We start from the raw sequence: 16,687 nt of genomic DNA on the forward strand, positions 1-16,687 counted from the left end.
GTTAAATTGTATGCAGTTCAAAATACACTTTATGGGTTATTTGAGTTCTTTAAGTGCTAGTTTGTAAACAAGCCTATCACTTGAACAGTAATTATAATCTCAGAGCAAATATCTAAGCTTATGAAAAATTCCAGTGTCTTAGCCAGAACTCCCCCACTCCCTTTATTGTGCAAAATTTTGACAGTGTATCTCCCCTCCGCCTGTCAGTATTAATAGATACTTCTAAGCTCTTGATACCCACAACCAACTGCAAAAATCTATTTATATGCATTTGCTCACTCTTGCTAGCTTGTTCCCTCACCTATGTTCCACACTACTGCAGTTGTTCAGTATCATAGTGCCTGTGAGGATCTAAGAATGCATGAGTAGCTCATGATGGGTTTTAATAATTTTTGTACATGTTTGTGTCAAACTGATGATTAAGTTTAAAAAGCAGGGTTCTTTTGTTTTCTCTATTTTCTTATTTCTGTATTACACTGAAATTCCAAGGGCAAGTGGTTCACAGGTAGGAACAGATTACCATCAGGGTCAGGCTTTTCCCATTTTAGTAGATTGCCCTATACAGTGGTTTCTGAAATAATTTGTTTATGAAGGGAGACTTCATCTAAATAAAGCATCCAGGAGAAGTTTCTCCCTGTCTATAGAGGTTTATGGATCTCATGAGAGGAACCTGAAGACAAGAGGAGGCCATCATTCTCTACTCAGGGTTCCATTTTTGCTATCTCAGACTAGATGTTACCTGTGGCAGCCAGATAAAGTGAGGATCCAGAGTATGTGAATGTATGATACAGAAGGCAAGGTAAATTTAAAAAGCAAGCATGTAAAGAAAAGTGCCTTCAAGTGCATGTTGCACTTTGAACTTTATCTGTAAACAGAATAATGGCATTGAAAAACTCAAGATGAAACAATTTGTTTTGTAAGCTTATCTACTGTCCGTTTTGTGTGGCTCCCAGGAGGTGAAATGTAAATTGTTAAAAGGTCTGGGAAACAGTCAAATCTAGGATAGCAGTAGGTTTTATGTGAGATAGCATTAGTTTCAGAACAAAACCGTATCACTTCATGGATCATGTGTCCAAGGTGGATGTCAAACACGTGGTTAATGGGAAGAATTCAGGCTTACAGAACAAATTCCAGAAATGGGAGTTAAATTCTCCCAAGCCCAGCAAACTATGCAAAATTGGGAATCGTTGTTTTGGCTTCATTATTGTTTGTCTGGAAAATGTCCATAGCAGGGAATTTGAACAAATCAGAATAAAAATTCTTGGACTGCATTTGATTCATATTATTTTATAGTTCATGCATTGCTTCCCACCTCTTCAACTTTTCTTGTGGAAAGCCAGTAAGTGTTTATAAGCTCTCTGCTTCTCGCAAGCTCCTTTTTGGCTTATTTTATACTTTCATTTCTCTTCTGATAGAATGGCAAGTTGGACCTATGTTTAAGCACTTGCTTGTTACAGGGAAGAACTGCTGGAGGGTTTTTTTAGCTTGCTTATTTATGGAAACAGTAGTTATGGAATTGTGCATTCTCTGGTAACTTCACCAATTGTGGGAGATAAGAAGTACCACAGATCTATTTTCTCAGCAATTGCAAGACTTCATGTGTAATATGAGTGTTATATAGAGAGCTCTTTTTTTTTTTTTTTAGTGTGTTTTTTGTTTGTTTTTACTTTGTTTTGTAAATGAATTTAAGGGACTTGCATCATACTTTGAAGTACCTTATCTGAGGGATTGGATACCGTTCAGTGGGACTTGAACAGTCTTGAGAAGTGAGCCCATGTGAACCTCATGAGGTTCAACAAGGCCAAGTGCAGGGTACTGCACCTGGGTTGGGGAAAACCTCCAGGATCAATACAGGCTGGAGGATGAAAGGATTGAGAGTAGCTCTGCCTGGAAGTACCTGGGGATACTGATGGATACTGGAAAGCTGGACATGAGCCAGCAATGTGCACTCAAAGCTCAGAAAGCCAATCATGTCCTGGGCTGCATCAAAAGAAGCATGGCCAGTAGGTCGAGTGCAGGGAAGTCATGGACCTGTTGGAGCGTGTCCAGAGGAGGGTCACGAAGATTATCAGAGGGCTTGAGCGCCTTTCCTATGAGAAAAGGCTGAGAGAGTTGGAGTTGTTCAGCCTGGAGAAGAGAAGGCTCCAGGGAGGCCTTGTTGCAGCCTTTCAGTATTTAAAGGGAGCTTATAAGAAAGATGGGGACAGGCTTTTATTGGAGCCTGCAGACATGGGACAAGAAGTAGTGGTTTTAAACTAAAAGAGGGTAGATTCAGATTGGTAAAAGGAGGAAATATTTTACAATGAAGGTGGTGAGACAGAGAGGTGGTAGATGCCCTATCCCTGGAAACATTCAAAGTCAGGTTGTACGGGCCTCTGAGCGACCTGGTCTAGTGGAAGATGTTCCCTACTTATTGCAGGGGGTTGGACTAGATGGCCTTTAAAGGTCCCTCCCAACTCAAACTATTCTATGATTCTGTATTAATAGGCATTAATAATGGCTTCTGGCTCGGTAGTTTGAACAACTCAATACATGAACAAACCTGTCATACTTACTAATGGATCATTGTAGCACACCTGCAAGATGGAACTTTTTATCTCATTTGCGACATGATACCTACACATACAAGCAATTATTTTATCTGAAAATCTCACAGCAGATATGCAAGTTGATGCGTGATCTGAAATCTGGAGTTCCCTCTGTCTGTGGACTGTACTTTCTTTCTGGACTCCAAAAGAAAGTAATTGCAGAGCACCATCTGAACATCCAAAATTGTCATCTTTGCACTATGTAAGTGTGAGTTAAAAATATATTGTTAACTCTATTATGACCAAGTTGAAGATGCATGTTATCAATTCTCAGCTAGATTAACAAGATTATTTTGTACACGATTAATAGTCACTTAATTTGAATCATGTAATCCAAACTTAAATTTTAGATGTAAAAGGAAGAAGAATTTTCTGGTAATGCAAGTAATCTTTGTATAGTATAGAATATCTGCAGCAACTCCTTGTGGAGAAGATCAAGAAGCCAATTGAATAATTTAAGGAAAGATCTCATAGGATGTATCTAATACTGTGCATTCTCTAACAGTTATGGAGTAAGAAAAATATACAAGGTCTGACCATAATGTCAATAAAAGTCTGTGAAATGAGGCATTTCAGTGTGGTATGATGTTCTTGAATTCTTGCCTTCTTTCTCCATGCACACAGCTAAAATTTTATGTATTGTCTAGACAATGGTTCTTTATCATAGTCTGGGTTAAAAAATGAAAGCGTTGCTTCTGCTTGCTTTTATTCCTCAGGCTCCTTGAGGAATGACTATGACAAGGGCAGGATTTGATGTGTAGGCATCATTCCACTGGAAAATGTGTTGAGGCCTTTATTTTGTTCCTCTATAATCCACAACTGAGCAATACTGAATAATAGTTGTTTAATTGCTATGTAGAAATCAATCACTCTCTGTTTAGTTGTGTGTCTTGTCAGGTTTAATTGTAATCATTTGGAATTTTCAGACTGCGTTATGTGTGCAGAAATCAGTATTTTTGATATGGTATGCTGGAGGGGTCTCAACATTTATAAATACTATAGGAAGACATACCATAAATGCATGGAAGGTAAGCATGTTTTATTATTCTTGGGCACAACTTTTAAAAATGATGGGTTTTATGATTAAAAATTAAACCAAGATATTCACACTGGCTGTGATTTTTAATGTAGTGCTTTTAATTTGCCCTTAACATTTTTAAAATTATTTGCAGTGTCATTGGGTATTAAAATAGTTTTAACAATATGAGATACATCATCTGGCCATAATGCACTACCTTCTTCTGGCTTAAGCTTTAGTTAAAGGAATATACCTGAGTGAAGTGTGGAGAAAGGTGTGTTTCTTCCAAGCATGGACCTCACATGTGTACAATATAAATGTATCTTTTCCTCTTTCCAGATGCATAGCTAAAGTCATTTAACAATTTATTCTCATGTCACATTACATAAAATTGTGCTGCTATAGGACAGCTTAAATGTTAATGTTTTGAAGGTAATTTATGGGTGGCATGGGAGAATTAGTAATCGAAACAGTAACAGAATTGGAACCAGCTGTGGGAGCTAGATAGGAAATTGTCCTTCCTTCCTGCAGTAACTTAGACGTGCTGTAATTTTTAACCCCCACCCCCCTGCCTTCGCCCTGTGGTCGTAGATCTTCTTTGCATGACTAGCTGATGACTCCTCCCCTGCCCCCCCTTCCCCCACTGTTTAATTCCATATCCTAATTGATTAGTACTTTTGTAGACCACTGGAATATTTGTCACTATGGATATGGGACGGTATGCATAAATACCTCTCTCAAGATCCTGGAGTAAACATCTGAGTGGACACCTTTTTACAATCACAGTTGAAGAACTGTTGAAAAGTATAGTCTGTGGACAGCGCTCTCTCTAGAGATGAGATAGTTTAGTTTTGCTGATTGTAGTGAGTTTGCCCAGAGTAACAGGGTCCCTGAGGAATTTTTAAGAACTTCACAAACATTGCTGAATAAAACCTTGTTGCAGATTCCTTATGATAGATGTTATTTATTCAATTTTTTCAGATAAAGAAAGTGGGACATGCAGGAATGAAATAAATTGCACAAAATCAAAGATCAAGGATTGGTCTACACCACTGTTGTATTGTTTTAATTTGGTCATTAGAACATGTATAATTTAAGAGTTGGCTCACTAATGAGTTTGCTATTATACTGGTATAGAGGTTCTTATTCATATTGTCTTGATGCTTAAGAAATTCTGTGCTAACATGATGACTAGAAGTCTTAAAGTGAGCATCAGGCTCTTGTTTGGAGAGGAAAAATACATTTTATTGCAACTGTAGTAGTCTCCCTGTCTGTTTTAGATGGCAGTGCCAAATACTGACATCTTTTGGTTGTATTGACTTTTTGATGAGTTCAAAATTAAAATTTACCATGTGGCGCTGCTGATGGACTTAGTTCCACTGCTTACAAAACTTGCAAAAGAGACAGTAATACTTACTCTATTGTATCTATTATTTTAAAATACTTCCATAGAAGTGAGTGTAACTAAAGTAGCCTTTTGCTGCATGAACTACAAAGGCGTAATAGTATCACTGACTTTTAGAATATTTAGAGGGAGGCAGGGTTTTTTGCAATAAATTTTCAACTTTGTACATATATGCTTTCTAAATTCTAAAATACTTCATAAATAATTTTATTGTAAGATGGAAAGTAAAACTGGAGAATAGTAAAGCTATTTTAATGACTGAAAAACTTGTAGAAGTCTTCTAATTATTAAAAGGCAGGGTACTGCTGCTGGAATTCTTAAGTGTAACCTCGTTTTTCATGGTTTCTCTTGGTCAGTCAGTTGAAAGAACTTCACACACTTTTTTTCCTAACTTTGCCAAAAAGTGATAATGATAAAGTGTCTGTATAGTTTAGATAAAGGATGGTTTAGAGTGAGTTTAATGTAAATAGTTAAGTGAACTGGCTAGCAAGCTGAAAAATGTTATATGTTGTGTTCTTGGATTCTTTCATGTGTGTCTTCAAGAGTGTATTCCTTTTGGTAGAAATCACACATGGAATCTGTGTGGTACAGAAATTCTTATCAAGCTGGAAGTGAAATACGTGAATGTGCAAGAGGCGCGTGTTTGCATCTGAGCTAAGCATTTGGCACTTAGGGTCCAAAGAACTGCAAGTTCACCATTATTTGTCCTTTCTGATTTCAGAATTAATCTATTCTTTGATTGCCTACCAGGCTGAGTAGAGCTTTCAGATCAAAGATATTAGTTGTGTGTTTTGTTTCTCTTTGTTGTCAGCTGATCTGTGGTTATGTGTGCTATTTTACTGTTTTGAAGTAAATAGAAGTATTCCTTTGAGACAAAATGAAATACTCCATGCAGCTCTAAAGAATAATCGTAATAAAAGATATGTCTGACTGAAAATGCTAGTGGTTTTTTTTTTTTCATTCTTAGCATACTAGGTAGTAGTAATTGCTGTAGGAAAACTGTGTCTTGATGGAACATGGTGCTTTTTGGTGGTATGTGGCAGTTGTGCATACTGTTTCAGCAAATGAAGTATTTATATGCATTTGAAACTGAGGTGATGAAGATGGAATAGGTAGGTGGTTATGTGAGCAGAGTGTAACATATCTGAAATATCACCAGAACACTCAGCTTAAGTAAATCAGTTTCCCAGAAACTGCAAAGGAAACCTGAATGACCACAGGTAATTTTAGATTTAAATCAGTTTTATTAGTGTTTAAAAATTGTTTTAGAAAAAGCTTAAGAGAATTTCTCTGGTGTACACTGTGAGAACAATTCCCAGGTTATAAATACTAATATAAACTATGACTTCATAAATCAAGGGCTTGTTATAAATTTAGAAATTATCTGAATGAGATTTTAGAATCTAGGTGAAAAATAGTAACTTCCCGACAGCTATCTAAAACTATCGCCTGGGAGACAGATTAGGCAGGCTTTTTGCTGTACTTTAGAAGTATGATGTTTACATCTAAAAAAGGTATTTGTAAACCATGTTGAGACTCTAATTGCAATACCTTTTTTAAATTGTTAAGCCATTGGAGTCTTTTCGAAGGGGACATGCCAGTAAGTGCCATGAAAGGGAAGAGGAGATTTAGTTATGTCTGGGAACAGTCTCTGAATTACTGTTTGACCATCATCTAATAAAATATGTTCTATCTGACCTATAATAACATTACAAATTTATTATTTTTAGGCAGTCATGTGTTGGAATGAAGATTTAATCTAAGGTCTTTTCCCTTGCCAGTTAAACCTGACAAAGCACTCTGGTTCAGATCATCAGCGAAAATTTCATGAGGCTGTGAATTAGATGATGTTGAGAGAAGCTATCCGTAGTACTCTTTCCATATTGAATAAATAAATTTACTTCCTGTAGGCATTTGAAAGGAAGTTCATCTACTTAAGCACCTCCTTAATTTGTGAATGTACTCTGAAGCAATGCATTTTAGCTCACTAAAGAAAAGAATAACCTCTCCTTAGTCTTCCAGTACTTAAAATTCAAGACACAAGCTCTGTGCTGTTTTAAGTGTTACCCAAATTAAACGATAACTGGGAGAGGTAGCATTTTGTTGGGTCCTTCCAAAATTTCTGTTAATTTTGAAGTTTGTCTGCATTTGTCATATAGTTATGAGTTATCTGTGTTTTTCTATGAGTGACAGATATTGTGGGTGTTTCATGAGAATATCAGCCAAGATGATTCATACGTGTTTGCATGTATCCTCCTGTTTTCCATAATATTTTCCATTTTCTTACCTTCTTCTAGCCAAAAATTTAGATAATACACACACATAGGCCCTGATTCATCCAACCTAATCAAGGCATCTATGTTAGGAATTTAGTTGCCTTGCACTCCCTGAATAATTTATGAAGAGGAGAGATCTCCAGATGATTCAGCTTTTTCATACACTGATTCTTCTTCTTGGAGTTGTCTGTCTCTTTTTGAAGGCTGTATAGGAAGTCTGTAGTAAGTGTTTTCCATATTTAGATGCATCACATTTGGAAACTCAGATTATATGAATCTGGGCCAAACTGAGTTTAATAAAGTGCAAGTTTGCATCAGAATACATCTGTTAACTCTAGCACCTAAAAGAGAGGAAATTAAAAGTTGTTGAAACATTCTTTCAAATCTGGATGCTTCCTTCTGCGTGCAAGTTTGTGGATAATACACTCCTGTAAACCCAAAAAGGTTTCTGTTTTTCTGTTGCTGTAAAACAGTGACTTACTGATCTCTCACATTGTGGTTTTTCATATTCCGTCTTTCTCTTGAGTGTACACTTGTGCAATCTTCGTGCATATCTTAGGCATTTATTTTCAGTTTAAGTTGTGGAGGAAAAGAAGGTAAAATTGTGACTCGGAAAAGCTGCCCATTTTACAAGTAATATGTTTTTAATCAGTGCATGAGATTTAATTTGTGAAACAAAACATCAATGTCAGTGTGTGTTTGTTTGCAGAATGAATTTTAAAAAGAACAGAAAAAAATCAGTTTAAACTCTTATTACTATCTTCAGCTTTCACTGCTGTCATGGAAAATTCAGCGAGTGCCTAACAACAGCTTAAACATTTTTTTGAGTCTGAAAAGAGAAATGAGACATGTTTTCTTCCAGATCTTTGAAATATTCCCCTCCACACCCTTTTATCTTTCTTCTAATACTGTTTCACACTCAATTCTGAAGGATGGAACAAGATTCTGTTCTCTCTGTTCATCATCAGTAGAATAGCCTCTTATTTCACTTATTTCCATGTAGTATCTGTCAAAGTTGGATGTGAGGTGCAAAAGAAAAATTGCATCTTTGTGGCTCTGAACTTAAATGCAATAGAGGGAGGTTGTGCAAGGGCTGCCCAATGAAGTTTGATGGAATTCTGTAACTTCTTTCGCCTGGAAAGAGAAGCATTTGGTTTGTATTTTAGGTGATGTTTGAGAGAGAATACTTGGACCTATAAACCAAACACATTTGATACAGAAATTAGCAAGAAACAACAAGTGTGACTTGCTTTTTTGTTGTAACTTTTAAAATAAATGTAGTTTAAAGCCTTCTGCAATTATTGGTATTAGCATATTGTTGTGCCTAGAAACTGCAGCGGTTGGACCAAATTTCTATGATGTTGTTCTAACAGTTTAGGTGCACAATTCAGTGGTTTTCTGTGGCGTTTTATCTGTCTAAACCGAAGAGCTTGTGGTGTTGTACCTCTCTGCTTTGGGAATTACCGTGTCAGAAATCCCATCCTTTCTGTTGTGATTGTTGATGAGTTGTCTGTCCATTTGTTTTATTCTTACAATCTCTTAAGAGCATTTTCTTTCAATATGTTACATAGTTTACAGCACGAACGTTTTTATTGGGAGACACTACATCTTTTTTAACTGTTCCTGTCACTCTTGATTACTCTTTTAATCATGCTTATTACTTTAAGCTCTTTCCTGGAGAAGAATGGAAGATATGGAAAATTGCTACTGTGTGGTCACAAGAAGATTTCAACACTGACGGTCTGTACACTGGAGTCTAAAATAAAAGCCTTTCAAAGGCTCTCAAACTTTCCTGCTCCACCACATCGCTTTCCAGCAGTGTGGCATTTGCTTTTCCATGCAATACAGTAATTTTGGAGAAGAAGCAAGGGGGCTTTAAAAGAACTGAAAAAACATGAACATGATGTATTTAAACAAAACGCTTGAAAACTGAAAGTTCTTTTTTCTTAATTACTAGAAGTCCAGGGATTTGGAATTTTAAAACATGGTTTTCTGCAGGGAGTCCTTCATTTGGGAATTTGAATTGATACAGTTTAAGTAGATGAAGGTAATTCCATCACCATTTGATGCTAGGATTTTTTGTCCCTCTCCCACTTCCACCAGCTATTTCTGGTGTCCATTAGAAGCCCAGTTATTCTGCCTGTCTTCTAGTGAGACAGCAATCACCAGTGTCAGACCACCTCTTTTAAATTTGTTTTGTGAAATGTGCAGTTTCACCAGAAATGGAGAAGTCTCTGTAAAGTGTAGCTCTTGCCTTCTTCTCTTCACTCCTGCCCATGAACAGGCAGCATCTTCCATGTGGAGTGTAGCAAACCAGTGAGAGCAAAAGAGCAGGGTGTGACTGATTACACTTCCAGCAGAAGGGGTATTTTAGTATAGTACATAAGGTATTTAAAGTAAGTAGTAGCCAATTGCGAACACAGAGGAAAAAAAATTGTATTGTTTCCTTTATTAAATTGTAGTCTTCTGGGTTCCCAGAAAAGTTCCCTTTAAGGGCCTGGTGTGTGAAGAATTACCTATAGCTTCCAAGTCTCTTTCACTCAGGATAGTTTCCACTTAGTAAAATACAGACCTCTGCAAACAGAGCAGTAGAGGTACTTTTAGGCGTAATTGCATCATTCTGCACTTCTCTGACCACATGAAAAGGTGAGTCACTTGAAGACCTGTATTCTGACTTGTCAAGGTATTTTCTCAGGGGAGAGGTCAGATTCTAGTGGATGATTTTATTTGTCACCAAGTACAGGTCACAGGTACTGTGTGTTTGGGGTCAGTGGATTATGTCATTGTGGAATTTTTGTTTTGTTCTTCGTAGTCTTTGCTTTTATCCATTTAAGCCTATGAACATAGTCTAATGGTCATTCTAAAGTCATTCTAAAATGCCTTTTGGATGGTCAGTCTGTTAGAGGCTAACACATGGTAAAGGCTGAGGTATTTTTATTGTAAATTCTTCTCTCTGATACAGTGTAGTGGATCTTTTTATTCATTCTGTAGGTCCTAACTTCCTTCCCAAGCCAAATGTTTGTAACGTATATACCAGCCCATTCTTTTCTCACTTCTGTATCCCTCCCTCTTTTGCCAAGTCCCAGTGATAATTATTGCCCATATTCACAATCCCAAGGATATTGAAGGATATCTTGTAGGATGTAGGAAACTAGGTTTTACCTAATTTTTCCTTTTTTTTGTTTATTTTCTCACTTGTCTGGTTTGACCTGCACCATTGGTTTATCTGATTTTTTGGTTATGTCTTTGATTTTTATCAAGACATCTTGGAAACTCTGACCTAGTTTCAGCCCATGGTTTCTAGTAGCATATTTTCTGAGTATTACTTTAGGATAAGGAAGCTCCTAAAAGGAACAAGAAAAAAAAAATATCCACAGTACTTAGGGACAGTGGTGCAGTGAATAGAAGAGTGTTTTCAGGCACGGGAGCTTAACAGTCAGCTAGGGCTGGAATTCCCTGAAAAAATAACTGCGAACTGCAGATGTGATGCCTGACTAGCAGTGTCCCTTTGCAGAAATTATTTAAAAGGTAAGATATTGCATTTTTGAAAAAAACTGCGAACTCCTCAAATACAATATTTCACAAATTTAGTATATACTATCTTATGTAAGCCAGGGAATTGAGAATTTTTGTAAAAATGTTAGGAGATATGTCCACACCAAAACTCTTTTCTTTGTTTCTCCTGAAAGAGCAATTTAACTTATTGTCTTTTCCTGATATGGTTTAAAAAGGGAAAAAAAAAAAAAAGAAAAAAAAGAAAGCCAACAAAAAATCCTGTAAAGATTTAATCTCATCTAGTTTTAATTACAATACATATTTTCCAGAACAGCATTACTAAAATACTAACATCAACTTGTGTAAACTTAGCAGCTGAAATCAACAACTGGAAGACCTCAAAGTGCAAGTACACTTTGGGCAAACTCTACCTTTTCATTTTTTCAGATTTACAGTAATATTCAAGTGTATATGGAATCCTGATGTTCACATCAGCATAAAATGTATTAACTATGTTTTCCTTTGATAGTGTGAAAAAAGGATCTTATCGCATTCCTCATTCTTTGTAATGTAATAACTGGAAAAGTGGTAGTTGCTTCTGATTTTTGTGTGCACGTATAAGCATTTGTTGTAGCAGGTTAGAGATATTTATAGCATTCTCAGTCATTTAGGAAGTTCATAGTTACTAAAATAGAATAAGCCACCTTGGTTTTAGGTAAATATTTGGCTGATGTGAAGATGTTATGCCAAGATACGTTCCTGCACGTTGTTATCTTAATTTTTTGTTTTGAATAATCTGAAGAGTTATTTCAAATGTCAGGCATCCCTTGGATACTGCAGAGCGTAGCACCACTAGCACTCGCCAAATGTCCAACTTTCAGGCTCAGGCTGTTTGATTTATCAGGTGGCAGAATGTATTCTGTTCTGTTGTTCTCCCTTAAAGATAAGTAGCCAGAACAGTGTTCCAACATGAGTGCACTGTAAAGCAAAAATATTTTTCTGTGGGTGATTTACTCTTCTCATTAAGAGGGGTTTGATTATTGTCACCTGGAGGACCTAGGAATGAAAATTAAATGTTTGTTCTAGCACTTTTTGTTTATTAATAATTTAATGGTTTTGTTTGAATTATTGAGAGAACTCTTAAAGTAGTTAAGATACTCTCTCAAAATTAAATTCAGTGCTGATGCAATATAGACATACAATACCTACCTTTGTGGTAAGGTATATGAAATGAGCAACGTTATAGTAGTCCAATAAGTGGATTGGAATACAGAATCACCTTGCAGTGATTAAGATGAGAATCACCAAAACGCTGTTTCTTGTTCCAGCAGCGGATGGTATTTGTGAAAGTTCTTGATTCACACAGTACTACATCTCTTGTTGTGGGTGGTGGCATTATGAATCTTGGAAGCTGTTTGTTTCCTTTTCACACTTCCATTTTTATGGAATGTGCTTAGATGGCAAGTACAGGCGGTGGCTGTTGAGCATTCTTTGCATCCTGAGAACAGCAAATTTCAATATGTAGTACAGGAAATGATGAGGCATGGGAGATTAATTCTTATTATTATACCTTTATTTGATACTTTGCAGTGTCAATTGAACAATAAATTCATTTTCGTAATCACAGCTTCACTTGGAAATTTACAAGTTGGGAAGCAGGTGTAACTCAAAAGTGGCAAGCATGAAAAAAAAGGAAGGAATTGCCAGACGTGGATAAAGAATGAGATATATAAAGTGTGCTTATAAATTATTTTAAGATCAGACTTCAGCAACAGAAACTTAAAATGACCATGTTGGGCATCGAAATGATAGGTTGCGTCTGTTTTAGGAAACCAAGACGGTACCAGACAAATGAGCATTTTGAAAGTAATGATTCAAATGACCTTTGTAGAACTTTGCAATCACTTGAGTACTTTCAGTACATTTCTTTTTTTCATATTTGTGTTAGAGATGTTAATGTAATGTGTTAGGTGTTTTAAACTGTAATTGACTTTGAGCTTTATGTTGCTATTAAATGAAGTTCCCTGAATTACATTTACTGTGTTACAGCTGCCATCAAAGTGGCAGTTGTGAAGACCCGTAAGAGCTGGGGATAATGGCACAAGTGGAAGTTGGAAGCCAGTCCGTCGTCTTAATAAACCACATAGATAACTTAGCTCATGTAATAAATTTCTATATTTTTTCATTAATTTTGTTTACTTCATGGAGTCCTTTTATTTGAAAAGGCATTGTATAATAATGATGGATTGACTAAATTACGATTCAAGATTGACTGGTTTTGTTCTTTATTAAAGGTAGTCTCTTTTTTTTTTTAACGATTATTTGCCATATTTCTAAGGGTATATCCATGAAAATAAAAATATGGAATCACTTTCTTGTTTCTGATTTCCCTCTGCTTTCTTCTCCTCAGGTTATGACTGGTGTAAGGGAGACCTTTCTTACGCTTTTATGTATTGCAGTATTGGTTTTTCTGTTTGGTTGGGGAAGGTTTGTCATAGCATTATTTTCACAAAGGTGGATTTTGGTTGTTGTTTTTTTTTTTTTCCAGAATCCTGTCAAGAAAATTCCAGATTCTCATGAAATTACACTCCAACATGGGACAAAAACAGTAAGTGATAACACAATTTCAACACTTCTTGTTTTTCTGGAACTGAGCCAGTCTATGAAATAAGTTAACAAATACTTATTGTCAGCTAAAGTTCAAGAAGCTAATTATTTTTCTTAATTTGTTATTTTAAGCTAGCTGTTTTTCTTATTGCAATTGAAAGTATGTTTTAAGGCTGCCTCTTCACTTTATTGTAATAACCCAAACGTGCCTCCATTTGACTTAATTGTAGTATCATTTTCTTCTTCCTTTTTGTCAAATATGCTATCTGCAATTGTTAGAGTTCCTCTTCTAGGCTGGACCTTCCCAGTGTAGACAGAGGTCTAATCTAGACACTTCTTTGACTGTTCACGGATGTCCAAAGAGAATGCCATTGCTGAAGTTTTTAAGACTTCTTTTTAGCTGAATACAGATCTTCTTCATTTTCCTTGAATCTTTAAGTGCTTTTTATATACCATTCTCAATTTATTGAAATCTTGTTCTTTGTCTTTGCATCTTTTCTAGGTTTCACCTCCAATATTGCTCCTTCACTTTCTTTTAAAGAACCACTGTCTTACTTGGAGCTATCATGTCTTTGTTCTCAATATTTTTATCTCTGGGTAATCTCATCATCCAATACCAGTTCAACTGTGTTTATCTGCTGATTGATCGAAGATCTGTTTTTATAGAATGGAATTTATTTTCTGACCATCAATAGACCTGAATCTATTCCTAAATCCTTTCTCCATATTTGTCTTTATTCATTAAAAAAGAGGCTGTTGCTGTTCATCCTCTTCAGTTTGGGCCATGACTTAAGCTTCAATGAGAAAATATACTAGAATTTCTTCGATTGTTATTATATCCCTGTGAAAGCACTGTCAGCTAGTTAATAGAATTCTCACTTAGGCATTTCTGAGAGTTTCTTTGGAGAGGGGAAAAAAGAAGAAAGGAAAGAAGAATAAAACAAAAAAATATTAGAGAATAATGTTTTTTCATGAGGTTTTAAACAATATAAGGAAATGATTTTCCTTTATTGGATTTTTAAGAAAACTCATGGATTAATTTTCTGTTTATGTAATTAATATAATCATATGCTTAATAATTTAACATTCAACAATATTAAATAATTATTTAATAATAAACTTATTCAACATATAAAAATATTAAACATCAGTAATTTTTGAGTTTTATATTTGAACTTTTAACAATTAATTTCTTAATATTTATCAGGCATTCTAAAGGAGTTTTCTGGGCCTTCAAACTTAACAGTAAAGATCACAATTTATTTATTTATTTTTAATAAGCTTTCATAAATAGTTATTTTCAGAAGTGTGTATTCATTAATCTGGCATCAAACTTTGTCGTAGAATGTGGAGAGGTGATAAGGCTTACCCATTTGTTTTATCATAGTGCTAGACATACAGACATGGAGGGAGGAGACAAAAGAAGTAGCAAGCGTGTTATAAGTGAAAATAGTAAAGTATTCTCATTTAAGTCTGTAAAAGAAGCATTGTATTACACTAAACAAAATCGGAGTGTATTTTTATGCACACAGTGCATGTAACTTTTTTGCATACTCATGTGTACTAGGCTTTGCATACTAGTGTGCTAGCGCAAACCAATTACATTTTACATGTGACAGTAAATGCTTCTGCAATATGTCTCTTGAACACGTTTTCTAACAAACTTTATTATGGAATTTTTTTTAAATTTCTTTTTATTAAACCAGTAAATCTTTTGATGGCTTCTTAAACCATAAGCTCATGTTATTTCTAACTAAAAGGCTTTGCAAAGTGGAAGTTACAGTTTTGGAAGACTTCTGAGGTATTTTGACTGCATGAGAATGCAACTGTCATCACCTAGAGCAGAGGTGAATTATAGTGTGGGTATATATAGCACAGTTGGATTAGATTGGATGCAGTGAATGAAACATATCATTGAGAAAACCAGATTTTCTGTAGAAATACTATCTTTTCATTTTATTTGTTTGTTTTAGAATAATGAAACTACTTACCCATGTCATTACACACACATAAGGCAGGGAGGAACTCCATATCTTGGTATCAGTGTTTCACCCCAGCGTTTTAAAGTACAGCTTTCTCATTAAGTTCTTACAGTGTACAGTATTTCAGCTAAACCTATGTATTCCATCTGTACCTCTTCAGTCTAATGAACGTGGGTTTGATGATGACTATTCCTGTGCAGCTGAAAAATCTCAGAAAAGATTTCCCAAGCTGGAGATTCATTCCAGAAACCTGATTAATTTCCTGGTTGCCTTGCATATACAGTGTAATAGGAGTTACTGTTCTCAACAAAACTTCAGGGATATATGTGTATATACATATATATATATATAGTATTTTTTTCTCCTGCCATTTTTGGTACATAGGTGGGTATGAAAAAGAATACGTAATTAGAGGTATTCTGAACAGTGTGTCTTCTAATGTCTCATATCACAGCTGCTCCTTCCTATAGTAGCTATTGTAGAAGAGAACACTTGAGTCTATTAGTTGAATGCATGATTAATCTGGAGATGCCCTGTTTTTCTGCATGTTAGAAATCATGAATGAAATGAATGGGATTCAAAATTTGCATTTAAGTGGTAAAAGGAGCTTTTTTTTTTTTTTTGGAAACACGTAAGAGGTTGCATCTGTTTCATTTGAAAATAAAATATGTCACAGTGACATAATAGCTAAGTGGAGTTTAATTCATTCTTAGGAATAGCACAAAGCACTACATTTAAACATTTGATTGAGGGGCATAAAAAGAAAAATGTTGAATCTATAAGTAACTCTGTGAATTAGATTGCGGGGGGAAGGAAGGGGGGAGCGGGCACTGGATTAGGACATCTGGTGATCCTTTGCATTCTTTAGAAGAGTGAGGTTTTAGACATTCTCTAAGAGATAAGATTTCTGCAAGTGAATGCCTCTAAAATTATGTAGGACAATTAGATTAAGGAGGAGTCAGTTGCCTCGTGAGCAGCAGCATCACGTCTGCAACCTTGTGGTTTTCTTGAAAGTACTTTTTTCAAACTGTTGGCTATATGATGGCACTGTATGTTAGAAATACAGTGGGGGTACCAGCATGAGGAGCAGCATGAGCCTTAAGGAGAAGGTGACTAGAAATGAGTCTTTGATAAAATAGGAAATACGTAAGTTAACCTATTCTACGGGAAACTGGAAAAAGAAAACTCAAAACAAACCCATACTCTTTCATATAAGGAAACCTTAATTTTAGCAAAACAAATTTTCCATCTTAAAGAATAAATTCCATTAATAACTGGTGTTTTTATTGAAACATTTATTTTCTGTAGGTTACTTT

The 16,687-nt window shown here is 35.6% G+C and overlaps 1 protein-coding gene across 1 annotated transcript in view; it reads left to right on the forward strand.

Annotated features, from left to right (window-relative positions):
* The window catches only part of WDR70 (WD repeat domain 70), a 135,895-nt gene that overhangs the window by 20,882 nt on the left and 98,326 nt on the right, over positions 1 to 16,687 (forward strand). Inside the window, exon 6 of the mRNA XM_074166134.1 lies at positions 13,331 to 13,390. Within this exon, the coding sequence (XP_074022235.1) occupies positions 13,331 to 13,390 (60 nt within the window). The remainder of the gene's footprint in view (positions 1 to 13,330; positions 13,391 to 16,687) is intronic.

The sequence above is a fragment of the Numenius arquata genome, chromosome Z (assembly GCF_964106895.1).
Source record: "Numenius arquata chromosome Z, bNumArq3.hap1.1, whole genome shotgun sequence".
NCBI classification, from domain to species: domain Eukaryota; kingdom Metazoa; phylum Chordata; class Aves; order Charadriiformes; family Scolopacidae; genus Numenius; species Numenius arquata.